Source organism: Oncorhynchus tshawytscha, linkage group LG10 (genome assembly GCF_018296145.1).
Source record: "Oncorhynchus tshawytscha isolate Ot180627B linkage group LG10, Otsh_v2.0, whole genome shotgun sequence".
NCBI classification, from domain to species: Eukaryota; Metazoa; Chordata; class Actinopteri; order Salmoniformes; family Salmonidae; genus Oncorhynchus; species Oncorhynchus tshawytscha.
In genome coordinates, this window is record NC_056438.1 from 5409559 (window position 1) to 5436058 (window position 26500).

General features: G+C 43.8%; 2 protein-coding genes across 2 annotated transcripts in view; one reads left to right on the top strand and one right to left on the bottom strand.

Annotated features, from left to right (window-relative positions):
* The window catches only part of LOC112241722 (serine/threonine-protein kinase 26), an 18976-nt gene extending 18604 nt beyond the window's left edge, over positions 1 to 372 (top strand). The window contains exon 13 of the mRNA XM_042328075.1: positions 1 to 372. This exon is cut by the window's left edge and continues 78 nt beyond it. The gene's annotated coding sequence lies outside the window, so the exon portion shown is untranslated.
* A 3617-nt stretch (positions 373 to 3989) lies between these two features.
* LOC112240618 (FERM domain-containing protein 7) overlaps positions 3990 to 26500 on the bottom strand; it is a 31268-nt gene continuing 8757 nt past the window's right edge. The window contains exons 4-13 of the mRNA XM_042329313.1: positions 17315 to 17357; positions 16091 to 16169; positions 12803 to 12900; positions 12235 to 12349; positions 11784 to 11931; positions 11010 to 11105; positions 10182 to 10345; positions 8561 to 8629; positions 8391 to 8460; positions 3990 to 5224 (exon numbers count right to left, since the gene is read on the bottom strand). Coding sequence (XP_042185247.1) covers positions 4127 to 5224; positions 8391 to 8460; positions 8561 to 8629; positions 10182 to 10345; positions 11010 to 11105; positions 11784 to 11931; positions 12235 to 12349; positions 12803 to 12900; positions 16091 to 16169; positions 17315 to 17357 — 1980 coding nt within the window. The 3' untranslated portion in view covers positions 3990 to 4126. The remainder of the gene's footprint in view (positions 5225 to 8390; positions 8461 to 8560; positions 8630 to 10181; positions 10346 to 11009; positions 11106 to 11783; positions 11932 to 12234; positions 12350 to 12802; positions 12901 to 16090; positions 16170 to 17314; positions 17358 to 26500) is intronic.

Consider the following 26500-nt stretch of genomic DNA (forward strand, 5'->3'; position numbering starts at 1 on the left):
AAGTGCAGAAATTCTGTCTAGTCATGTCGACACACACACACACACACACACACCAGTAATGTAACTAAAAGTTCCTTTCTTGCTGAATATCTTGGGTCTCAGTAGATAAGGCTTTACTCTACTGTCTACCTCGAGACAGAGAGATGATCTTTCCCCAACTAGCTCGCCTGTTGCCTTGTTCATTCACAGAGCTTATTCCTCATTAACGCTCAGCTGGTTACAGATCACTATCTGCCTACCCCTTGGTCCTAACCACCTCAATGTTTTCATGTCTGTAGGGTCTGGATAGGTATAAACAGTATAGTAGTGTATCTGTAGGGTCTGGATAGGTATAAACAGTATAGTAGTGTATCTGTAGGGTCTGGATAGGTATTAACAGTATAGTAGTGTATCTGTAGGGTCTGGATAGGTATTAACAGTATAGTAGTGCATCTGTAGGGTCTGGATAGGTATAAACAGTATAGTGGTGGGGTCTGGATAGGTATAAACAGTATAGTAGTGTATCTGTAGGGTCTGGATAGGTATTAACAGTATAGTAGTGCATCTGTAGGGTCTGGATAGGTATAAACAGTATAGTAGTGCATCTGTAGGGTCTGGATAGGTATAAACAGTATAGTGGTGGGGTCTGGATAGGTATAAACAGTATAGTAGTGTATCTGTAGGGTCTGGATAGGTATTAACAGTATAGTAGTGCATCTGTAGGGTCTGGATAGGTATAAACAGTATAGTAGTGCATCTGTAGGGTCTGGATAGGTATAAACAGTATAGTAGTGGGGTCTGTAGGGTCTGGATAGGTATAAACAGTATAGTAGTGCATCTGTAGGGTCTGGATAGGTATAAACAGTATAGTAGTGTATCTGTAGGGTCTGGATAGGTATAAATAGTATAGTGGTGTATCTGTAGGGTCTGGATAGGTATAAACAGTATAGTAGTGGATCTGTAGGGTCTGGATAGGTATAAACAGTATAGTAGTGCATCTGTAGGGTCTGGATAGGTATAAACAGTATAGTAGTGTATCTGTAGGGTCTGGATAGGTATAAATAGTATAGTGGTGTATCTGTAGGGTCTGGATAGGTATAAACAGTATAGTAGTGGATCTGTAGGGTCTGGATAGGTATAAACAGTATAGTGGTGGGGTCTGGATAGGTATAAACAGTATAGTGGTGGGGTCTGGATAGGTATAAACAGTATAGTAGTGGATCTGTAGGGTCTGGATAGGTATAAACAGTATAGTGGTGTATCTGTAGGGTCTGGATAGGTATAAACAGTATAGTGGTGGATCTGTAGGGTCTGGATATGTATAAACAGTATAGTAGTGGGGTCTGTAGGGTCTGGATAGGTATTAACAGTATAGTAGTGGATCTGTAGGGTCTGGATAGGTATTAACAGTACAGTAGTGGATCTGTAGGGTGTGGATAGGTATAAACAGTATAGTGGTGGGGTCTGGATAGGTATAAACAGTATAGTGGTGGATCTGTAGGGTCTGGATAGGTATAAACAGTATAGTGGTGGGGTCTGGATAGGTATAAACAGTATAGTAGTGGGGTCTGGATAGGTATAAACAGTATAGTGGTGGATCTGTAGGGTCTGGATAGGTATAAACAGTGTATTGGTGGATCTGTAGGGTCTGGATAGGTATTAACAGTATAGTAGTGGATCTGTAGGGTCTGGATAGGTATAAACAGTTTAGTAGTGGATCTGTAGGGTCTAGATAGGTATTAACAGTATAGTAGTGGATCTGTAGGGTCTGGATAGGTATAAACAGTTTAGTAGTGGATATGTAGGGTCTGGATAGGTATTAACAGTATAGTGGTGTATCTGTAGGGTCTGGATAGGTATAAACAGTTTAGTAGTGGATATGTAGGGTCTGGATAGGTATTAACAGTATAGTGGTGTATCTGTAGGGTCTGGATAGGTATAAACAGTATAGTAGTGGATATGTAGGGTCTGGATAGGTATAAACAGTATAGTGGTGGAGCTTCCACTGTATTGATTCCACCGTACAGATTGGACAACATTAAAAGAGTTTAGGGCCAAGGAGACGGGTAAAGATAGATCCTAATCAAATCCATAGCAACACAGAGGGCAGCAGAGTGTACAACACTGTTTAATGATTGGCAGAACTGTGTTCAGGAGGGTTCTGGCTGCCATTCATCCAGTGTTCTATTCTAGAATTCAGTTAGAATGTCATCCCACCGACATTCCAGTTCCGGTGCCATTCATCCCCAGTGTTCTATTCTAGAATTCAGTTAGAATGTCATCCCACCGACATTCCAGTTCCGGAGCCATTCATCCCCAGTGTTCTATTCTAGAATTCAGTTAGAATGTCATCCCACCGACATTCCAGTTCCGGAGCCATTCATCCCCAGTGTTCTATTCTACAATTCAGTTAGAATGTCATCCCACTGACATTCCAGTTCCGGAGCCATTCATCCCCAGTGTTCTATTCTAGAATTCAGTTAGAATGTCATCCCACCGACATTCCAGTTCCGGAGCCATCTAGAACCCTTTTCCACATTTCCTTCTCCCATTCTAAAATAAATAACTCAGGGCTGTACTTTTTAAATATGTACCTGTATATTGGGATAGATTTGAAACATGACATGTTCTTGGTTTTATATGGGATTAGTAGTTCATACATGTCTGGGAAAGTTTGAAAATGTTCCGTGATCCATTTTTATAATTCAATAGATGTTGAAAGAGTAATGTTGTAAATATAGTTTGATCAAAATTGTGTGTGTGTGTGTGTATTGGTACCAGTATAGAGTGTGTTGGGAGAAATGCTGAGGGGAAGATTTGTTTAACAGTCTTTTGTATAAGTTTGAAAGTTAATTTGTGTGCGATTTTTTAATTTTTTAAAAAATTTGAATTATTTTTAGGTTTTCTTTTAGGGGGAATAAATGTTCAATTTTGGCCTTCATTTATTTGACCTTTTGGCCTCTGTTTCAGCTATGTGCTGGTTTGATTGTCAACGCCTCTGAATCTATGTAGTAAGTGTTTAGTAAAATGGGATTTTATATCCAGGACCCGTTTTTCAAAAAGTGTCTCAGGAGAAGTTAGAAGTTCTGATCTAGGATCAGGTCCATATCAGGGTTGGAGTCAATTCCATTCAGTAAAATATTTTGAAATTGTTGCATGTTACAATTCATTTTTGTTCAGTATAAAATGCTTTATGATGTACAGATCATGTTTGTTTCCGTATCTCAAGTAAAGACACATTGCTCATCACATGACACACTTTATTGACAGATGAATTCAGACATGTACCAAAAACCTTCAATAGAAACGGGATAGACTGCTTTCTGTAAAGTTGTACAAAACGGACACGTCTGTTAACTGAGCGTTCACTGCAACACTGTAAACATTGTTTTGGGGGGTTTCTCTGGGGGGTTTCTCTAGGGGGTTATCTCTGGGGGGGTATCTCTAGAGGGTTATCTCTAGGGGGGTTATCTCTAGGGGGGTATCTCTAGGGGGGGTATCTCTGGGGGGGGTATCTCTAGAGGGTTATCTCTAGGGGGTTATCTCTAGGGGGTATCTCTAGGGGGGTATCTCTAGGGGGTATCTCTAGGGGGTTTCTCTAGGGGGTTATCTCTGGGGGGTATCTCTAGGGGGTATCTCTAGGGGGTTATCTCTGGGGGGTATCTCTAGGGGGTTTCTCTAGGGGGTTATCTCTGGGGGGTATCTCTAGGGGGGTTTCTCTAGGGGGTTATCTCTGGGGGTATCTCTAGGGGGTTTCTCTAGGGGGTTATCTCTGGGGGGTATCTCTAGGGGGTTTCTCTAGGGGGTTATCTCTGGGGGTATCTCTAGGGGGTTATCTCTGGGGGGTATCTCTAGGGGGTTTCTCTAGGGGGTTATCTCTGGGGGGTATCTCTAGGGGGGTTTCTCTAGGGGGGTTCTCTAGGGGGTTATCTCTGGGGGGTATCTCTAGGGGGTATCTCTAGGGGGTTATCTCTAGAGGGTTATCTCTAGGGGGATTATCTCTAGGGGGGTTATCTCTAGGGGGAGGGTTATCTCTAGGGGGGTATCTCTTCAATGTACAAAACATCCTGAATACACCAAATGTCACCCAGACCACACACACACGTCACACAACACCTGTTAATCTACACACCCACACACCACTATTCTACAGTCTCAGTTTCGTAATTCGAGGCGTACCCTCTCCCCCACTGCTATACCTCTCCTCTTCCCCCTCTTCCTCCTCCAGTTGTAAACTCCCAGAGGAAAACCTCATCCTAGCCAGAGCATTGGACCGTACCACTTTACCCAACGGGGGTACTGGGCAGTAGTATGGGTAGATTACCTCTGGGTCTGAATCACTGTAGCTTCCACCAGCCCCCCCTAGAACACACAGCGAGGTGGGCCGGTCTGGCAAGGGGGAGGAGCTTAGAGGCAGGTAGGAGGGTCTTTGTGGAGTCTGGTGACGTGATAAGTGGGGGTAGTAACCTAGGGGACGGAACTCAGAGGCGGGATTGGAGGCGGGGACTACTCTGGGGAGCTTAACGTCCGGTTGGCTGGTGGCACGACGAGGAAGTCCAGGCAGGAAGTTGGAGTCGTCGCTGTAATGTCCTGCCTCTATTCTCCCGACGTCGAAACTCCTGGCTGCGTTTCCGCTCAAGAACCCATCGTGGTAGACCCTGGTCAATCCCAGCCCGGATGGGCGGAGATTCCGCCTGAGTGGCGACAGGGAAGACGAATCAGAGCGTGTGTAGAGAGAAGGGTGTGTCAGCCCCTCCAACAGGGTGTGGTCTAAGCGTTGCATCTGCGGGAGACGCTCCAATGAGGTTACGGCACCGTCCAAAAAGTAGGCATGTCCGTGCGGATAGCTGGCCAATGGGAATGTTGGAAGGACTGGATGGAACTGGTAGGCGGGGTTATTGGGATATAGGAGGACCAATTGCTGCACGTCGGAGGCAGGCTGGGGTTTGGGCCGAAGTCTGGCCCTGCTGTTACCGTGGTGATGCCCCGCCCCTCCCTGCCGTTGCCCCCCTGCCCTCCTCTCCTCGATGTCTACCGATGTAGAGGCGGACCTTTGCTTAGGAGAGACCGTTGATTGGTGGAAAGCTTGTGGGAGGCGGGACCGCTGCAGTTCCGTGGAGAAGACCACTTCGACAGCTGATTGGCTACGTTTAGGGTTAGCTCCTCCCACTTCCTGTTGTTGTCTTTCCACTTCCTCTTCACTGTGGCTTCCGGGGCGCGGGAACGAGTGGGACTGCTCGTAGAGCTGGAGATGCGCGCACACACACACACACACACACACAAGACAGCAAGAGGTGGATAAACATGTTCATGTAGATTATTGAATTTGTCATTGGTAGGGTTGCCGTGATACCAGTATCGCCGCGATACCCTCGTTGGAAACAAACTGTTTTCATGTTGTCATCCAGAATCACATGTATTTATTTTCAAAGCTACAGCACTAAATATTTTACATGAAGCTTTTTTTTGAAAGGACCAAAGAGGTTAGTTGCTCTGTGTTTTCTTCATAGGTGAAATTGGGACATGTCCCCCCCCCATATTCAGATTCATTTGATTGATTCATCCCCCACTATAAATATATATCAAGTAAAAGTATATGAAAAAAAAGGAAAATAGGAGCGGCAGGTAGCCTAGTAGTTAGAGCGTTGGACTTGTGACCGAAAGGTTGCCGGATCGAATCCCCGAGCTGACAAGGTAAAAAAAAAAAAAAAAAAAAGCTGTCGTTCTGCCCCTGAACAAGGCAGTTAAGCTCGTTAACTGTTCACAGAATAAGGTCAGGAGACAGACTCAGGGGGTCAGGAGACAGACTCAGGGGGGTCAGGAGACAGACTCAGGGGGGTCAGGAGACAGACTCAGGGGGTCAGGAGACAGACTCAGGGGGGTCAGGAGACAGATTCAGGGGGGTCAGGAGACAGACTCAGGGGGTCAGGAGACAGACTCAGGGGGGTCAGGATCGACATTCAACGACACATGTCAGTCTTTGTCCATGGTATGTTCACACTCAATTGTTGTATGAAAAACAAATGCGGACTGGAGATAAGGGCAGGCCGACTCCACCTATTATACAATTCATCTTTTGCAATATTTCCCTTGAAATACCTTCGTTACCGATGGTGACGACTTCCCCTTCCAGTCCCCCCTCCCTGTTCACTCATGACTGCACGACTCCCAACACCATCATTAAGTTTGCAGATGACACAACATTGATAGGCCTGATCACCGACAGCGACAAGTCAGCCTATCAGAGACCTGGCCAGGTGGTGCCTGGACAACTACCTGGACAACAATACTTATTTTCCACCATAATTTGCAAATAAATTCATTAAAAATCCTACAATGTGATTTTCTGGATTTTTTTTTCTTCTCATTTTTGTCTGTCGTAGTTGAAGTGTACCTATGATGAAAATGACAGGCCTCTCTCATCTTTTTAAGTGGGAGAACTTGCACAATTGGTGGCTGACTAAATACTTGTTTGCCCCACTTACATACCCTCGCTATTGTTATTTTACTGCAGGTCTTTAATTATTTTTTTCAGTTAGTTATTTTTATTTTATTTTTTTTTGTTGGTATTTTTCTTAACTGCGTTGTTGGTTTAAGGGCTTGTAAGGTACATGTAGCTAATAAAGTTTGATTTGAAAATCCCCCTCCATATCACCTCGAGACATAATATGGCAAACCATTATTCACATTATTATCATCATTACCATTATTCACATTATTATCATCATTACTATTATTCACATTATTATCATCATTACTATTATTCACATTATTATCATCATTACTATTATTCACATTATTATCATCATTACTATTATTCACATTATTATCATCATTACCATTATTCACATTATTATCATCATTACTATTATTCACATTATTATCATCATTACTATTATTCACATTATTATCATCATTACTATTATTCACATTATTATCATCATTACCATTATTCACATTATTATCATCATTACTATTATTCACATTATTATCATCATTACTATTATTCACATTATTATCATCATTACTATTATTCACATTATTATCATCATTACTATTATTCACATTATTATCATCATTACCATTATTCACATTATTATCATCATTACTATTATTCACATTATTATCATCATTACTATTATTCACATTTTTATCGTCATTACTATTATTCACATTATTATCATCATTACCATTATTCACATTATTATCATCATTACTATTATTCACATTATTATCATCATTACTATTATTCACATTATTATCATCATTACTATTATTCACATTTTTATCGTCATTACTATTATTCACATTATTATCATCATTACTATTATTCACATTATTATCATCATTACTATTATTCACATTATTATCATCATTACTATTATTCACATTATTATCATCATTACTATTATTCACATTATTATCATCATTACTATTATTCACATTATTATCATCATTACCATTATTCACATTATTATCATCATTACTATTATTCACATTTTTATCGTCATTACTATTATTCACATTATTATCATCATTACTATTATTCACATTATTATCATCATTACAATTATTCTAGATTTTTCAGTAAATTGATTTTTCTCCCTGTGGTTGCTAGGTAGAGTCAATTTTTCTCCCTGTGGTTGCTAGGTAGAGTCGATTTTTCTCCCTGTGGTTGCTAGGTAGAGTCGATTTTTCTCCCTGTGGTTGCTAGGTAGAGTTGATTTTTCTCCCTGTGGTTGCTAGGTAGAGTAGATAGATTTTTCTCCCTGTGGTTGCTAGGTAGAGTCAATTTTTCTCCCTGTGGTTGCTAGGTGGAGTCGATTTTTCTCCCTGTGGTTGCTAGGTAGAGTAGATAGATTTTTCTCCCTGTGGTTGCTAGGTAGAGTCGATTTTTCTCCCTGTGGTTGCTAGGTAGAGTAGATAGATTTTTCTCCCTGTGGTTGCTAGGTAGAGTAGATAGATTTTTCTCCCTGTGGTTGCTAGGTAGAGAAGAGTTGATTTTTCCCTGTGGTTGCTAGGTAGAGTCGATTTTTCTCCCTGTGGTTGCTAGGTAGAGTTGATTTTTCTCCCTGTGGTTGCTAGGTAGAGTAGATAGATTTTTCTCCCTGTGGTTGCTAGGTAGAGTAGATAGATTTTTCTCCCTGTGGTTGCTATGTAGAATAGATTTTTCTCCCTGTGGTTGCTAGGTAGAGTCGATTTTTCTCCCTGTGGTTGCTAGGTAGAGTTGATTTTTCTCCCTGTGGTTGCTAGGTAGAGTAGATAGATTTTTCTCCCTGTGGTTGCTAGGTAGAGTCGATTTTTCTCCCTGTGGTTGCTAGGTAGAGTTGATTTTTCTCCCTGTGGTTGCTAGGTAGAGTAGATAGATTTTTCTCCCTGTGGTTGCTAGGTAGAATAGATTGATAGTTTACCTGTTTGGAGACGTCTGTGAGAAGGTCAGGAGAGGATCTACACTGTCTGGACTCTGACTTACAGTAGGACCTAATGGAGAAAGAGACAGGGTTTAACACGCTCACACACACACACACACACACACACACACACACACACACACACACACACACACACACTGTCTTCCCACCTTTCGAAAGGTCTGTGTTTTTTCTCCCCTGTGGGCATATACTCCATCAACTGTTTCTGGGTCCTGCCACTGAAACAGAACACATTCAGTATCAATCACCTGTGGTCAATCATCTGTACCCAGTGTGTCTGTACCCAGTGTGTCTGTACCCAGTGTATCTGTACCCAGTGTGTCTGTACCCAGTGTATCTGTACCCAGTGTGTCTGTACCCAGTGAATCTGTACCCAGTGTGTCTGTACCCAGTGTATCTGTACCCAGTGTGTCTGTACCCAGTGTGTCTGTACCCAGTGTGTCTGTACCCAGTGTGTCTGTACCCAGTGTATCTGTACCCTGTGTGTCTGTATGTGTGCCTGTACCCAGTGTGTGTCTGTACCCAGTGTATCTGTACCCAGTGTGTCTGTACCCAGTGTGTCTGTACCCAGTGTGTCTGTATGTGTATCTGTACCCAGTGTGTCTGTATGTGTATCTGTAGCCAGTGTGTCTGTACCCAGTGTATCTGTACCCAGTGTGTCTGTACCCAGTGTATCTGTATGTGTATCTGTACCCAGTGTGTCTGTATGTGTATCTGTACCCAGTGTGTCTGTACCCAGTGTGTCTGTACCCAGTGTATCTGTACCCAGTGTGTCTGTACCCAGTGTGTCTGTACCCAGTGTATCTGTACCCAATGTGTCTGTACCCAGTGTATCTGTATGTGTGTCTGTACCCAGTGTGCCTGTACCCAGTGTATCTGTATGTGTGTCTGTACCCAGTGTGTCTGTACCCAGTGTGTCTGTACCCAGTGTGTCTGTGCCCAGTGTGTCTGTACCCAGTGTATCTGTATGTGTGTCTGTACCCAGTGTGTCTGTACCCAGTGTGTCTGTACCCAGTGTGTCTGTATGTGTATCTGTACCCAGTGTGTCTGTACCCGGTGTGTCTGTACCCAGTGTGTCTGTATGTGTGTCTGTACCCAGTGTGTCTGTACCCTGTGTGTCTGTACCCAGTGTGTCTGTACCCAGTGTGTCTGTACCCAGTGTGTCTGTATGTGTATCTGTACCCAGTGTGTCTGTACCCAGTGTGTCTGTACCCAGTGTATCTGTATGTGTGTCTGTACCCAGTGTGTCTGTACCCAGTGTGTCTGTACCCAGTGTGTGTCTGTACCCAGTGTGTGTCTGTATGTGTATCTGTACCCGGTGTGTGTCTGTACCCAGTGTGTCTGTATGTGTATCTGTACCTAGTGTGTCTGTATGTGTGTCTGTACCCAGTGTGTATCTGTATGTGTGTCTGTACCCAGTGTGTCTGTACCCAGTGTGTCTGTATGTGTGTCTGTACCCAGTGTGTCTGTACCCAGTGTGTGGCTGTACCCGGTGTGTCTGTACCCAGTGTGTGGCTGTACCCAGTGTGTCTGCACCCAGTGTGTGGCTGTACCCAGTGTGTCTGTACCCAGTGTGTCTGTATGTGTGTCTGTACCCAGTGTGTCTGTACCCTGTGTGTCTGTATGTGTGCCTGTACCCAGTGTGTGTCTGTACCCAGTGTATCTGTACCCAGTGTGTCTGTACCCAGTGCGTGTCTGTACCCAGTGTGTCTGTACCCAGTGTGTCTGTATGTGTGTCTGTACCCAGTGTGTCTGTATGTGTGTCTGTACCTGTATCTGAAGCTGGATCCTTTGCTGGACAGCAGAGTCTTGCTGCGTGACTGGGGCTCTTTGGCCAGTCTGAAGAAGGCATGGTACTCAACGCAGGTCTTCCAGAAGGACTTAGAAACGTCTCGACTCGCCATCGCAAACTCTACCGTGTCCTTACGGGACGGCTGGTGGGCACACGCGTGGTAAATACAGGTATATATGTTTTTTTGTTAAGAAGTTGTCTACTTTAAAGAAGTTGTACACACTAAAATGTATCTTCTCTTGAAATTTCCTTAAAAACACTGTTATTAATTCCTGAAAATGTGAGATATGTAAATACACTTCGGCGGGCAGAGGAATTATATTATATGAAACAGTCTTACAAAGTTGAATAGAACAGGCTTGGGTAATAGGAGTCCCGGACCTTATTTGGTCATGTAGTTTGATGAGGAAGTGAATATGGTTGGGTATTAGGAGTCTCACCCCTTATTTGGTCATGTAGTTTGATGAGGAAGTGAATATGGTTGGGTATTAGGAGTCTCACCCCTTATTTGGTCGTGTCGTTTGATGAGGAAGTGAATATGGTTGGGTATTAGGAGTCTCACCCCTTATTTGGTCATGTCGTTTGATGAGGAAGTGAATATGGTTGGGTATTAGGAGTCTCACCCCTTATTTGGTCATGTAGTTTGATGAGGAAGTGAATATGGTTGGGTATTAGGAGTCTCACCCCTTATTTGGTCATGTCGTTTGATGAGGAAGTGAATATGGTTGGGTATTAGGAGTCTCACCCCTTATTTGGTCATGTAGTTTGATGAGGAAGTGAATATGATTGGGTATTAGGAGTCTCACCCCTATTTGGTCGTGTAGTTTGATGAGGAAGTGTTTTCTCTTGAAGCTCAGTTTACGGACCTTGGCCCAGCTGAACGTGTTGATCCTAGTGTTGCCCTGGAGACGAGAGGAGACAGGAGATTGGTCAGAGTGTGGACATGCGTGGACATACTACAATAATAGTAAACAAACAACAATCTTTGTTAGTCCCCACAAAGTCAAATAGTATTTATATGGGGTTTAAGGTTAAGGTTAGAATCAGGTTTAGGGTGGAGAGCTAGGGTCCGTTTTAGGGTTATGATTAGGGTTAGGTTTTTCAGGTTCATGGTCAGTTTTACAGTAGGGTTGAATGGGACTGAATTGTGTGTCCCAAGAAGGTTAATTATACAAGGCTGTGTGTGTGTGTGTGTGTGTGTGTTTGTGTGTCTGTGTGTGTGTGTACCTGGAACACCAGTACCCCAGAGTGTGTGTGTGTGTGTGTGTGTGTGTGTGTGTGTGTGTGTGTGTGTGTGTGTGTGTGTACCTGGAACACCAGTACCCCAGAGTGTGTGTGTGTTTGTGTGTCTGTGTACCTGGAACACCAGTACCCCAGAGTGTGTGTGTGTGTGTGTGTGTACCTGGAACACCAGTACCCCGGAGTGTGTGTGTGTGTGTGTACCTGGAACACCAGTACCCCAGAGTGTGTGTGTGTGTGTGTGTGTGTACCTGGAACACCAGTACCCCAGAGTGTGTGTGTGTGTGTGTGTGTGTACCTGGAACACCAGTACCCCAGAGTGTGTGTGTGTGTGTGTGTACCTGGAACACCAGTACCCCAGAGTGTGTGACGGCCAGGTTGAGTCTTATGCCCTCGCCATCGTGGGCAGGGTGGGGGCGGATACCGTACATGTCCAGTTTCCTAGCAACCTCCAACAGATGGACGTCTGAGTCCGCAGGAGAGTGACCCCTGGAACAATCAACCAATCAGGCAATCAGATAATCAATCATTGCGTGTGTGTGTGTGTGTCTGTGTGTCTGTGTGTGAAACTGTTTCAGTTCTAGATATTACTGTATATTCTGATGCTAAGGAAGGATCTCGATAGGATCTCGATGGCAGTGACAGTAGATGCTAACGCTAAGGAAGTGCTTACACAGGAACCATAGGATCTCAATGGCAGTGACAGTAGATGCTAATGCTAAGGAAGTGCTTCCACAGGGACCATAGGATCTCTATGACAGTGACAGTAGATGCTAATGCTAAAGTGCTAACCTGTGTTTCCTGTGGAACTTCATAATCTTGTGGTCCAGGTATTCCTGGTTAGGGACGTATCTTCTCATCTCTAGATGGTGGATGTCCAACTCCTCCTTGTAGTCTCCAAGCTCTGCTGTACAATACACACACGTGCACGAACGGAAGCACACGTGCACGAACGGAAGCACACGTGCACGAACGGAAGCACACGTGCATGCCTCAAGCATGGACGAACACATGCACACACACACACACACACACAAAGGTAAACAACAAATGTACAAACACAAACACACACACACACACACACACAGCAAGTAAGTAAGTCATTTCAAGTAGGTTAACTTCGACGAGTGAGTTACGGATATTATCCAAGGACAGGAATAAATGTAATCTAGAAAGTGAATGGCAGGGTTGTATATATATGTGTTGACAATAGCAAAACGTTTAAAAAAAAAAATGTACATATTGTACGACAGAAGAACAAAAAAATCTTATTCGACAAGTTCCCTGGCTGTCTCCGCCCCATTGGCTTCTGTTTCCTTTCATGTGAACACAGCCCAGGTGTTGATTGGGCTTGACTCACACTGCAGTATATGGGAGACCAGCAGGGCGGCGCTGTTGTCATTACAGGTAAGACTGCCTGTAGAGAGGTCCTGCTTTATCTGGAGAGAAAACAGATACCTGGAACAGAGGAGAGGAGAGAGAGGTTACACACACAGAACTGTTGACATTACAGAGAAAACAGACACCTGGTAGAGAGAAGACACCTGGGTCAGATATATATACATACTGTACACCTGGTTCAGATAGATATACTGTACAACTGGGTCAGATAGATATACATACTGTACACCTGGGTCAGATAGATATACTTTACACCTGGGTCAGATAGATATGCATACTGTACACCTGGGTCAGATAGATATACATACTGTACACCGGGGTCAGATAGATATACTTTACACCTGGGTCAGATAGATATGCATACTGTACACCTGGGTCAGATAGATATACATACTGTACACCTGGGTCAGATAGATATACTGTACACCTGGGTCAGATAGATATACTGTACACCTGGGTCAGATAGATATACTGTACACCTGGGTCAGATAGATATACTGTACACCTGGGTCAGATAGATATACATACTGTACACCTGGGTCAGATAGATAAACTGTACACCTGGGTCAGATAGATATACTGTACACCTGGGTCAGATAGATATACATACTGTACACCTGGGTCAGATAGATATGCATACTGTACATACTGTAGATACTGTAGATACACAGTGATTGATCCTCTACTAATATAAACACTGTCCCTGACGACGGCCCTAGTGATTGATCCTCTACTAACACTGTCCCTGACGACGGCCCTAGTGATGGGATCCTCTACTAATATAAACACTGTCCCTGACGACGGCCCTAGTGATGGATCCTCTACTAATATAAACACTGTCCCTGACGACGGCCCTAGTGATGGATCCTCTACTAATATAAACACTGTCCCTGACGACGGCCCTAGTGATGGATCCTCTACTAATATAAACACTGTCCCTGACGACGGCCCTAGTGATGGATCCTCTACTAATATAAACACTGTCCCTGACGACGGCCCTAGTGATGGATCCTCTACTAATATAAACACTGTCCCTGACGACGGCCCTAGTGATTGATCCTCTACTAATATAAACACTGTCCCTGACGACGGCCCTAGTGATGGAGCCTCTACTAATATAAACACTGTCCCTGACGACGGCCCTAGTGATGGATCCTCTACTAATATAAACACTGTCCCTGACGACGGCCCTAGTGATGGGATCCTCTACTAATATAAACACTGTCCCTGACGACGGCCCTAGTGATGGATCCTCTACTAATATAAACACTGTCCCTGACGACGGCCCTAGTGATGGGATCCTCTACTAATATAAACACTGTCCCTGACGACGGCCCTAGTGATGGATCCTCTACTAATATAAACACTGTCCCTGACGACGGCCCTAGTGATGGGATCCTCTACTAATATAAACACTGTCCCTGACGACGGCCCTAGTGATGGATCCTCTACTAATATAAACACTGTCTCTGACGACGGCCCTAGTGATGGATCCTCTACTAATATAAACACTGTCCCTGACGACGGCCCTAGTGATTGATCCTCTACTAATATAAACACTGTCCCTGACGACGGCCCTAGTGATGGAGCCTCTACTAATATAAACACTGTCCCTGACGACGGCCCTAGTGATGGATCCTCTACTAATATAAACACTGTCCCTGACGACGGCCCTAGTGATGGGATCCTCTACTAATATAAACACTGTCCCTGACGACGGCCCTAGTGATGGATCCTCTACTAATATAAACACTGTCCCTGACGACAGCCCTAGTGATGGGATCCTCTACTAATATAAACACTGTCCCTGACGACGGCCCTAGTGATGGATCCTCTACTAATATAAACACTGTCCCTGACGACGGCCCTAGTGATGGGATCCTCTACTAATATAAACACTGTCCCTGACGACGGCCCTAGTGATGGATCCTCTACTAATATAAACACTGTCCCTGACGACGGCCCTAGTGATGGGATCCTCTACTAATATAAACACTGTCCCTGACGACGGCCCTAGTGATGGATCCTCTACTAATATAAACACTGTCCCTGACGACGGCCCTAGTGATGGATCCTCTACTAATATAAACACTGTCCCTGACGACGGCCCTAGTGATTGATCCTCTACTAATATAAACACTGTCCCTGACGACGGCCCTAGTGATGGAGCCTCTACTAATATAAACACTGTCCCTGACGACGGCCCTAGTGATGGATCCTCTACTAATATAAACACTGTCCCTGACGACGGCCCTAGTGATGGGATCCTCTACTAATATAAACACTGTCCCTGACGACGGCCCTAGTGATGGATCCTCTACTAATATAAACACTGTCCCTGACGACGGCCCTAGTGATGGGATCCTCTACTAATATAAACACTGTCCCTGACAACGGCCCTAGTGATGGATCCTCTACTAATATAAACACTGTCCCTGACGACGGCCCTAGTGATGGATCCTCTACTAATATAAACACTGTCCCTGACGACGGCCCTAGTGATTGATCCTCTACTAATATAAACACTGTCCCTGACGACGGCCCTAGTGATGGATCCTCTACTGATATAAACACTGTCCCTGACAACGGTCCTAGTGATGGATCCTCTACTAATATAAACACTGTCCCTGACGATGGCCCTAGTGATGGGATCCTCTACTAATATAAACACTGTCCCTGACGACGGCCCTAGTGATGGATCCTCTACTAATATAAACACTGTCCCTGACGACGGCCCTAGTGATGGATCCTCTACTAATATAAACACTGTCCCTGACGACGGCCCTAGTGATGGATCCTCTACTAATATAAACACTGTCCCTGACGACGGCCCTAGTGATTGATCCTCTACTAATATAAACACGGTCCCTGACGACGGCCCTACTGATTGATCCTCTACTAATATAAACACTGTCCCTGACGACGGCCCTAGTGATTGATCCTCTACTAATATAAACACTGTCCCTGACGACGGCCCTAGTGATGGATCCTCTACTAATATAAACACTGTCCCTGACGACAGCCCTCGTGATTGATCCTCTACTAATATAAACACGGTCCCTGACGACGGCCCTACTGATTGATCCTCTACTAATATAAACACTGTCCCTGACGACGGCCCTAGTGATGGATCCTCTACTAATATAAACACTGTCCCTGACGACGGCCCTAGTGATGGATCCTCTACTAATATAAACACTGTCCCTGACTAATGTATCCGAGGAAGGCGCGTCACTCAAACACACACCTTGTGAGTCTTCTCTGCAGCTGTCCTGGGTCTGGAGGAAAGAACTTGACAATGAATCTGAAGAACAGATCACTGGTGTCTGAGAGATGGAGACGGAGAGGGAGAGAGGTAAGGAGAGAGAAGGGGGGGGAGATAAGTTAACCACAATGAAAGTAAAATAACTATACTGTGTCTTGCAAAAGTATTCATCCCCCTTGGCGTTTTTTCCTATTTTGTTGCATTACAACCTGTAATTTAAATAGATTTTTATTTGATTTCATGTCATGGACAAACAATATTCCAAATTGGTGAAAGTGAAATGAAAAAAATTACTTGTTTCCCAAAATTATTTTTTTAAATTATTTTTCAAAATTAAAAAAGGAAAAGTGTTGCGTGTATATGTGTCTACCCCCTTTGCTATGAAGCCCCTAAATAAGATCTGGTGCAACCAATCGCCATCAGAAGTCACATAATAAAGTCCACCAGTGTGCAATCTAAGTGTCACATGATTTGTCACATGATCTCAGTATATATACACCTGTTCTGAGAGGCCCCAGAGTCTGCAACACCACTAAGCAAGTGGCACCATGAAGACCCAAGCAGCTCTCCAAACAGGTCAGGGACAAAGTTGTGGAGAAGTAGAGATCAGGGTTGGGTTATAAAAAAATATCTGAAACTTTGAACGTCCCACAGAGCACCAATAAATCCATGATTAAAAAATGGAAAGAATATCTTGGTACATCTAGCCACTGGGAGGCACACTGCTAAAGCAACACTTGAGTGTCTTGTAAGGGCCTAGTCAAAGCCCAGACCTCAATCCAATTGAGAATCTGTGGTATGACAAAGATTGCTGTGCACCAGCGGAACCCATCCAACTTGAAGGAGCTGGAGCAGTTTTGCCTTGAAGAATGAGTAAAAATCCCAGTGGCTAGATGTGCCTGGCTGATAGAGACATACCCCAAGAGACTTACAGCTATAATTGCTGCAAAAGGTGACTCTACAAAGTATTGACTTTGTGGGGGTGAATAGTTTTCTGTATTTTTGTCTTATTTGTTGTTTGTTTCAAAATAAAAAATATTTTTTGCATCTTCAAAGTGGAAGGTTGTGTAAATCAAATGACACAAAACCCACCAAAAATACATTTTAATTCTAGGTTGTAAACAAATTCGGGGTGAAAACGTTCACAAGACACAGAAAACATTAGTTACTAGGAATCACCAACACATGGACAACACACAGACTTACTCTTTATCTGACTGGCTAGAGGTTTCAACTGTTCCAGCCACACCTGGAAGAAGAAACAAACATTATGACAGAACTCCAAATCAACACCTGGTCTATAACCTAGGTTATAGTAGGTTATACTGACCTCCCTGTCTAGTAGGTTATACTGACCTCCCTGTCTAGTAGGTTATACTGACCTCCCTGTCTAGTAGGTTATACTGATCTCCCTGTCTAGTAGGTTATACTGACCTGTCTAGTAGGTTATACTGACCTGTCTAGTAGGTTATACTGACCTCCCTGTCTAGTAGGTTATACTGACCTCCCTGTCTAGTAGGTTATACTGACCTCCCCTGTCTAGTAGGTTATACTGACCTCCCTGTCTAGTAGGTTATACTGACCTGTCTAGTAGGTTATACTGACCTCCCTGTCTAGTAGGTTATACTGACCTGTCTAGTAGGTTATACTGACCTGTCTAGTAGGTTATACTGACCTGTCTAGTAGGTTATACTGACCTCCCTGTCTAGTAGGTTATACTGACCTCCCTGTCTAGTAGGTTATACTGACCTCCCTGTCTAGTAGGTTATACTGACCTCCCTGTCTAGTAGGTTATACTGACCTCCCTGTCTAGTAGGTTATACTGACTCCCTGTCTAGTAGGTTATACTGACCTCCGTCTAGTAGGTTATACTGACCTCCCTGTCTAGTAGGTTATACTGACCTGTCTAGTAGGTTATACTGACATGTCTGGTAGGTTATACTGACCTGTCTAGTAGGTTATACTGACCTCCTGTCTAGTAGGTTATACTGACCTCCCTGTCTAGTAGGTTATACTGACCCTGACCTGTCTAGTAGGTTATACTGACCTGTCTAGTAGGTTATACAGACCTCCCTGTCTAGTAGGTTATACTGACCTGTCTAGTAGGTTATACTGACCTGTCTAGTAGGTTATACTGACCTGTCTAGTAGGTTATACTGACCTGTCTGGTAGGTTATACTGACCTCCCTGTCTATAGTAGGTTATACTGACCTCCCTGTCTAGTAGGTTATACTGACCTCCCTGTCTAGTAGGTTATACTGACCTCCCTGTCTAGTAGGTTATACTGACCTCCCTGTCTAGTAGGTTATACTGACCTCCCTGTCTAGTAGGTTATACTGACCTCCCTGTCTAGTAGGTTATACTGAAGGTTATACTGGCCTCCCTGTCTAGTAGGTTATACTGACCTCCCTGTCTAGTAGGTTATACTGACCTCCCTGTCTAGTAGGTTATACTGACCTCCCTGTCTAGTAGGTTATACTGACCTCCCTGTCTAGTAGGTTATACTGACCTCCCTGTCTAGTAGGTTATACTGACCTCCCTGTCTAGTAGGTTATACTGACCTCCCTGTCTAGTAGGTTATACTGACCTGTCTAGTAGGTTATACTGACCTCCCTGTCTAGTAGGTTATACTGACCTCCCTGTCTAGTAGGTTATACTGACCTCCCTGTCTAGTAGGTTATACTGACCTCCCTGTCTAGTAGGTTATACTGACCTCCCTGTCTAGTAGGTTATACTGACCTGTCTAGTAGGTTATACTGACCTCCCTGTCTAGTAGGTTATACTGACCTCCCTGTCTAGTAGGTTATACTGACCTCCCTGTCTAGTAGGTTATACTGACCTCCCTGTCTAGTAGGTTATACTGACCTCCCTGTCTAGTAGGTTATACTGACCTCCCTGTCTAGTAGGTTATACTGACCTCCCTGTCTAGTAGGTTATACTGACCTCCCTGTCTAGTAGGTTATACTGACCTCCCTGTCTAGTAGGTTATACTGACCTCCCTGTCTAGTAGGTTATACTGACCTCCCTGTCTAGTAGGTTATACTGACCTCCCTGTCTAGTAGGTTATACTGACCTCCCTGTCTAGTAGGTTATACTGGCCTCCCTGTCTAGTAGGTTATACTGACCTCCCTGTCTAGTAGGTTATACTGACCTCCCTGTCTAGTAGGTTATACTGACCTCCCTGTCTAGTAGGTTATACTGACCTCCCTGTCTAGTAGGTTATACTGACCTGTCTAGTAGGTTATACTGACCTGTCTAGTAGGTTATACTGACCTCCCTGTCTAGTAGGTTATACTGATCTCCCTGTCTAGTAGGTTATACTGACCTCCCTATCTAGTAGGTTATACTGACCTCCCTGTCTAGTAGGTTATACTGACCTCCCTGTGACCTCCTGTCTAGTAGGTTATACTGACCTCCCTGTCTAGTAGGTTATACTGACCTGTCTAGTAGGTTATACTGACCTCCCTGTCTAGTAGGTTATACTGACCTCCATGTCTAGTAGGTTATACTGACCTCCCTGTCTAGTAGGTTATACTGACCTGTCTAGTAGGTTATACTGACCTCCCTGTCTAGTAGGTTATACTGACCTCCCTGTCTAGTAGGTTATACTGACCTCCCTGTCTAGTAGGTTATACTGACCTCCCTGTCTAGTAGGTTATACTGACCTCCCTGTCTAGTAGGTTATACTGACCTCCCTGTCTAGTAGGTTATACTGACCTGTCTAGTAGGTTATACTGACCTCCCTGTCTAGTAGGTTATACTGACCTGTCTAGTAGGTTATACTGACCTCCCTGTCTAGTAGGTTATACTGACCTGTCTAGTAGGTTATACTGACCTGTCTAGTAGGTTATACTGACCTCCCTGTCTAGTAGGTTATACTGACCTGTCTAGTAGGTTATACTGACCCCCCTGTCTAGTAGGTTATACTGACCTCCCTGTCTAGTAGGTTATACTGACCTCCCTGTCTACTGACCTCCCTGTCTAGTAGGTTATACTGACCTCCCTGTCTAGTAGGTTATACTGACCTCCTGTCTAGTAGGTTATACTGACCTCCCTGTCTAGTAGGTTATACTGACCTCCCTGTCTAGTAGGTTATACTGACCTCCCTGTCTAGTAGGTTATACTGACCTCCCTGTCTAGTAGGTTATACTGACCTCCCTGTCTAGTAGGTTATACTGACCTCCCTGTCTAGTAGGTTATACTGACCTGTCTAGTAGGTTATACTGACCTCCCTGTCTAGTAGGTTATACTGACCTCCCTGTCTAGTAGGTTATACTGACCTCCCTGTCTAGTAGGTTATACTGACCTCCCTGTCTAGTAGGTTATACTGACCTCCCTGTCTAGTAGGTTATACTGACCTCCCTGTCTAGTAGGTTATACTGACCTCCCTGTCTAGTAGGTTATACTGACCTCCCTGTCTAGTAGGTTATACTGACCTCCCTGTCTAGTAGGTTATACTGACCTGTCTAGTAGGTTATACTGACTCGTCTAGTAGGTTATACTGACCTGTCTAGTAGGTTATACTGACCTGTCTAGTAGGTTATACTGACCTGTCTAGTAGGTTATACTGACTCGTCTAGTAGGTTATACTGACCTGTCTAGTAGGTTATACTGACCTGTCTAGTAGGTTATACTGACCTGTCTAGTAGGTTATACTGACCTGTCTAGTAGGTTATACTGACCTCCCTGTCTAGTAGGTTATACTGACCTCCCTGTCTAGTAGGTTGTACTGACCTCCCTGTCTAGTAGGTTATACTGACCTCCCTGTCTAGTAGGTTATACTGACCTGTCTAGTAGTTAAGTGATGTCTATAACTTACAACCTCCAAAATCAATCAATCAAATGTATTTATAAATCCCTTCTTACATCAGCAGATATCTCAAAGTGCTGTACAGAAACCCAGCCTAAAACCCCTCAACAGCAAGCAATGCAGGTGTAGAAGCACTTTGACTATGAAAAACTCCCTAGTAAGGCCAGAACCCAGGAAGAAACCTAGTGAGGAACCAGGCTATGAGTGATGTGTATAACATAACTGTCAGAGCGATGTCTTTAATTTACATCAAATACATTTTTTTTTGATTTGTCACACCTTTCCAAGAAATGCAACTTACAAGCCCTTAACCAGCATTACAGTTCAATGAATAGAGTTAAGAAAATATTTACTCACTAAACTAAAGTCAATAATAAAATGAAAAGTAAAACAATAAAATAACAATATTGAGGCAATACAGAGTCAATGTGGAGGCTATATACAGGGGGGTACCGGTACAGAGTCAATGTGGAGGCTATATACAGGAGGTACCGGTACAGAGTCAATGTGGAGGCTATATACAGGGGTACCGGTACAGAGTCAATGTGGAGGCTATATACAGGGGGTACCGGTACAGAGTCAATGTGGAGGCTATATACAGGGGTACCGGTACAGAGTCAATGTGGAGGCTATATACAGGGGGTACCGGTACAGAGTCAATGTGGAGGCTATATACAGGGGGTACCGGTACAGAGTCAATGTGGAGGCTATATACAGGGGGTACCGGTACAGAGTCAATGTGGAGGCTATATACAGGGGGTACCGGTACAGAGTCAATGTGGAGGCTATATACAGGGGGTACCGGTACAGAGTCAATGTGGAGGCTATATACAGGGGGTACCGGTACAGAGTCAATGTGGAGAGTATATACAGGGGGTACTGGTACAGAGTCAATGTGGAGAGTATATACAGGGGGTACCGGTACAGAGTCAATGTGGAGGCTATATACAGGGTGTAACGGTACAGAGTCAATGTGGAGAGTATATACAGGGGGTACCGGTACAGAGTCAATGTGGAGGCTATATACAGGGTATTACGGTACAGAGTCAATGTGGAGGCTATATACAGGGGGTACCGGTACAGAGTCAATGTGGAGGCTATATACAGGGTATTACGGTACAGAGTCAATGTGGAGGCTATATACAGGGTATTACGGTACAGAGTCAATGTGGAGACTATATACAGGGGGTACCGGTACAGAGTCAATGTGGAGGCTATATACAGGGGTACCGGTACAGAGTCAATGTGGAGGCTATATACAGGGGTACCGGTACAGAGTCAATGTGGAGGCTATATACAGGGTATTACGGTACAGAGTCAATGTGGAGGCTATATACAGGTTATTACGGTACAGAGTCAATGTGGAGGCTATATACAGGGGGTACCGGTACAGAGTCAATGTGGAGGCTATATACAGGGGTACCGGTACAGAGTCAATGTGGAGGCTATATACAGGGGGTACCGGTACAGAGTCAATGTGGAGGCTATATACAGGGTATTACGGTACAGAGTCAATGTGGAGGCTATATACAGGGTATTATGGTACAGAGTCAATGTGGAGGCTATATACAGGGTATTACGGTACAGAGTCATTGTGGAGGCTATATACAGGGTGTTACGTACAGAGTCAATGTGGAGGCTATATACAAGGGGTACCGGTACAGAGTCAATGTGGAGGCTATATACAGGGTATTACGGTACAGAGTCATTGTGGAGGCTATATACAGGGGTACCGGTACAGAGTCAATGTGGAGGCTATATACAGGGTGTTACGTACAGAGTCAATGTGGAGGCTATATACAGGGTGTACCGGTACAGAGTCAATGTGGAGGCTATATACAGGGGGTACCGGTACAGAGTCAATGTGGAGGCTATATACAGGGGGTACATAGTCAATGTGGAGGCTATATACAGGGGGTACCGGTACAGAGTCAATGTGGTGGCTATATACAGGGTATTACGGTACAGAGTCAATGTGGAGGCTATATACAGGGGGTACCGGTACAGAGTGAATGTGGAGGCTATATACAGGGTATTACGGTACAGAGTCAAATGTGGAGGCTATATACAGGGGGTACTGGTACAGAGTCAATGTGGAGGCTATATACAGGGTGTACCGGTACAGAGTCAATGTGGAAGCTATATACAGGGGGTACCGGTACCGAGTCAATGTGCAGCTTAGTCGAGGTCATTTGAACATGTAGGTAAGGGTATAGTGACTATATTTCTGGGTGGCCATTTGATTCATTATTCAACAGTCTTATACCACCCTTCATACCACCCTGCATACCACTGCTGGCTTGCTTCTGAAGCTAAGCAGGGTTGGTCCTGGTCAGTTCCTGGATGGGAGACCAGATCCTGCTGGAAGTGGTGTTGGAGGGCCAGTAGGAGGCACTCTTTCCTCTGGTCTAAAAAATATCCCAATGCCCCAGAGCAGTGATTGGGGACACTGCCCTGTGTAGGGTTCTGTCTTTCGGATGGGACGTTAAACGGGTGTCCTGACTCTCTGTGGTAATTAAAAGATCCCATGGCACTTATCGTAAGAGTAGGGGTGTTAACCCCGGTGTCCTGACTCTCTGAGGTCATTAAAGATCACATGGCACTTATCGTGAGAGTAGAGGTGTTAACCCCGGTGTCCTGGCTAAATTCCCAATCTGGCCCACAAACCATCACTGTCACCTAATAATCCCCAGTTTACAATTGGCGCATTCATCCCCCTCCTCTCCACTGTAACTATTCCCCAGGTTGTTGCTGCAAATGAGAACGTGTTCTCAGTCAATTTACCTGGTAAAATAAAGGATCAATAAATTATGGCTTTTAAAGAGCCTCTTGGTCCTAGACTTGGCGCTCCGGTATCACTTGCTGTGCGGTAGCGGAGGGAAAAGTCTATGACTTGGGTGACTGGAGTCACTGACAATAACTGTCAGTGTGATGTCTATAACTGTCAGGGTGATGTCTATAACTGTCAGGGTGATGTCTATAACTGTCAGGGTGATGTCTATAACTGTCAGTGTGATGTCTATAACTGTCAGGGTGATGTCTATAACTGTCAGGGTGATGTCTATAACTGTCAGTGTGATGTCTATAACTGTCAGGGTGATGTCTATAACTGTCAGGGTGATGTCTATAACTGTCATGTCTATAACTGTCAGTGTGATGTCTATAACTGTCAGTGTGATGTCTATAACTGTCAGTGTGATGTCTATAACTGTCAGTGTGATGTCTATAACTGTCAGTGTGATGTCTATAACTGTCATGTCTATAACTGTCAGGGTGATGTCTATAACTGTCAGGGTGATGTCTATAACTGTCAGTGTGATGTCTATAACTGTCAGGGTGATGTCTATAACTGTCAGGGTGATGTCTATAACTGTCAGTGTGATGTCTATAACTGTCAGGGTGATGTCTATAACTGTCAGGGTGATGTCTATAACTGTCAGGGTGATGTCTATAACTGTCAGTGTCATGTCTATAACTGTCAGTGTCATGTCTATAACTGTCAGGGTGATGTCTATAACTGTCAGTGTGATGTCTATAACTGTCAGGGTGATGTCTATAACTGTCAGTGTGATGTCTATAACTGTCAGGGTGATGTCTATAACTGTCAGTGTGATGTCTATAACTGTCATTGTGATGTCTATAACTGTCAGGGTGATGTCTATAACTGTCAGTGTGATGTCTATAACTGTCAGGGTGATGTCTATAACTGTCAGTGTGATGTCTATAACTGTCAGTGTGATGTCTATAACTGTCAGGGTGATGTCTATAACTGTCAGTGTGATGTCTATAACTGTCAGTGTGATGTCTATAACTGTCAGGGTGATGTCTATAACTGTCATGTCTATAACTGTCAGTGTGATGTCTATAACTGTCAGTGTGATGTCTATAACTGTCAGGGTGATGTCTATAACTGTCAGTGTGATGTCTATAACTGTCAGTGTGATGTCTATAACTGTCATGTCTATAACTGTCAGTGTGATGTCTATAACTGTCAGTGTGATGTCTATAACTGTCATGTCTATAACTGTCAGGGTGATGTCTATAACTGTCAGTGTGATGTCTATAACTGTCAGGGTGATGTCTATAACTGTCAGTGTGATGTCTATAACTGTCAGTGTGATGTCTATAACTGTCAGTGTGATGTCTATAACTGTCATGTCTATAACTGTCAGGGTGATGTCTATAACTGTCAGGGTGATGTCTATAACTGTCATGTCTATAACTGTCAGTGTGATGTCTATAACTGTCATGTCTATAACTGTCAGGGTGATGTCTATAACTGTCAGTGTGATGTCTATAACTGTCAGGGTGATGTCTATAACTGTCAGTGTGATGTCTATAACTGTCAGTGTGATGTCTATAACTGTCAGTGTGATGTCTATAACTGTCAGGGTGATGTCTATAACTGTCAGTGTGATGTCTATAACTGTCAGGGTGATGTCTATAACTGTCAGGGTGATGTCTATAACTGTCAGGGTGATGTCTATAACTGTCAGGGTGATGTCTATAACTGTCAGGGTGATGTCTATAACTGTCAGTGTGATGTCTATAACTGTCAGGGTGATGTCTATAACTGTCAGGGTGATGTCTATAACTGTCAGTGTGATGTCTATAACTGTCAGTGTGATGTCTATAACTGTCAGGGTGATGTCTATAACTGTCAGGGTGATGTCTATAACTGTCAGGGTGATGTCTATAACTGTCAGTGTGATGTCTATAACTGTCAGTGTGATGTCTATAACTGTCAGTGTGATGTCTATAACTGTCATGTCTATAACTGTCAGGGTGATGTCTATAACTGTCATGTCTATAACTGTCAGGGTGATGTCTATAACTGTCAGGGTGATGTCTATAACTGTCAGTGTGATGTCTATAACTGTCAGTGTGATGTCTATAACTGTCAGGGTGATGTCTATAACAGTGTGATGTCTAGAACTGTCAGTGTGATGTCTATAACTGTCAGTGTGATGTCTATAACTGTCAGTGTGATGTCTATAACTGTCAGGGTGATGTCTATAACTGTCATGTCTATAACTGTCAGTGTGATGTCTATAACTGTCAGGGTGATGTCTATAACTGTCAGTGTGATGTCTATAACTGTCAGGGTGATGTCTATAACTGTCAGTGTGATGTCTATAACTGTCAGTGTGATGTCTATAACTGTCAGGGTGATGTCTATAACTGTCAGTGTGATGTCTATAACTGTCAGTGTGATGTCTATAACTGTCAGGGTGATGTCTATAACTGTCAGTGTGATGTCTATAACTGTCAGGGTGATGTCTATAACTGTCAGTGTGATGTCTATAACTGTCAGGGTGATGTCTATAACTGTCAGTGTGATGTCTATAACTGTCAGGGTGATGTCTATAACTGTCAGTGTGATGTCTATAACTGTCAGTGTGATGTCTATAACTGTCAGGGTGATGTCTATAACTGTCAGTGTGATGTCTATAACTGTCAGTGTGATGTCTATAACTGTCAGGGTGATGTCTATAACTGTCAGGGTGATGTCTATAACTGTCAGTGTGATGTCTATAACTGTCAGTGTGATGTCTATAACTGTCATGTCTATAACTGTCAGT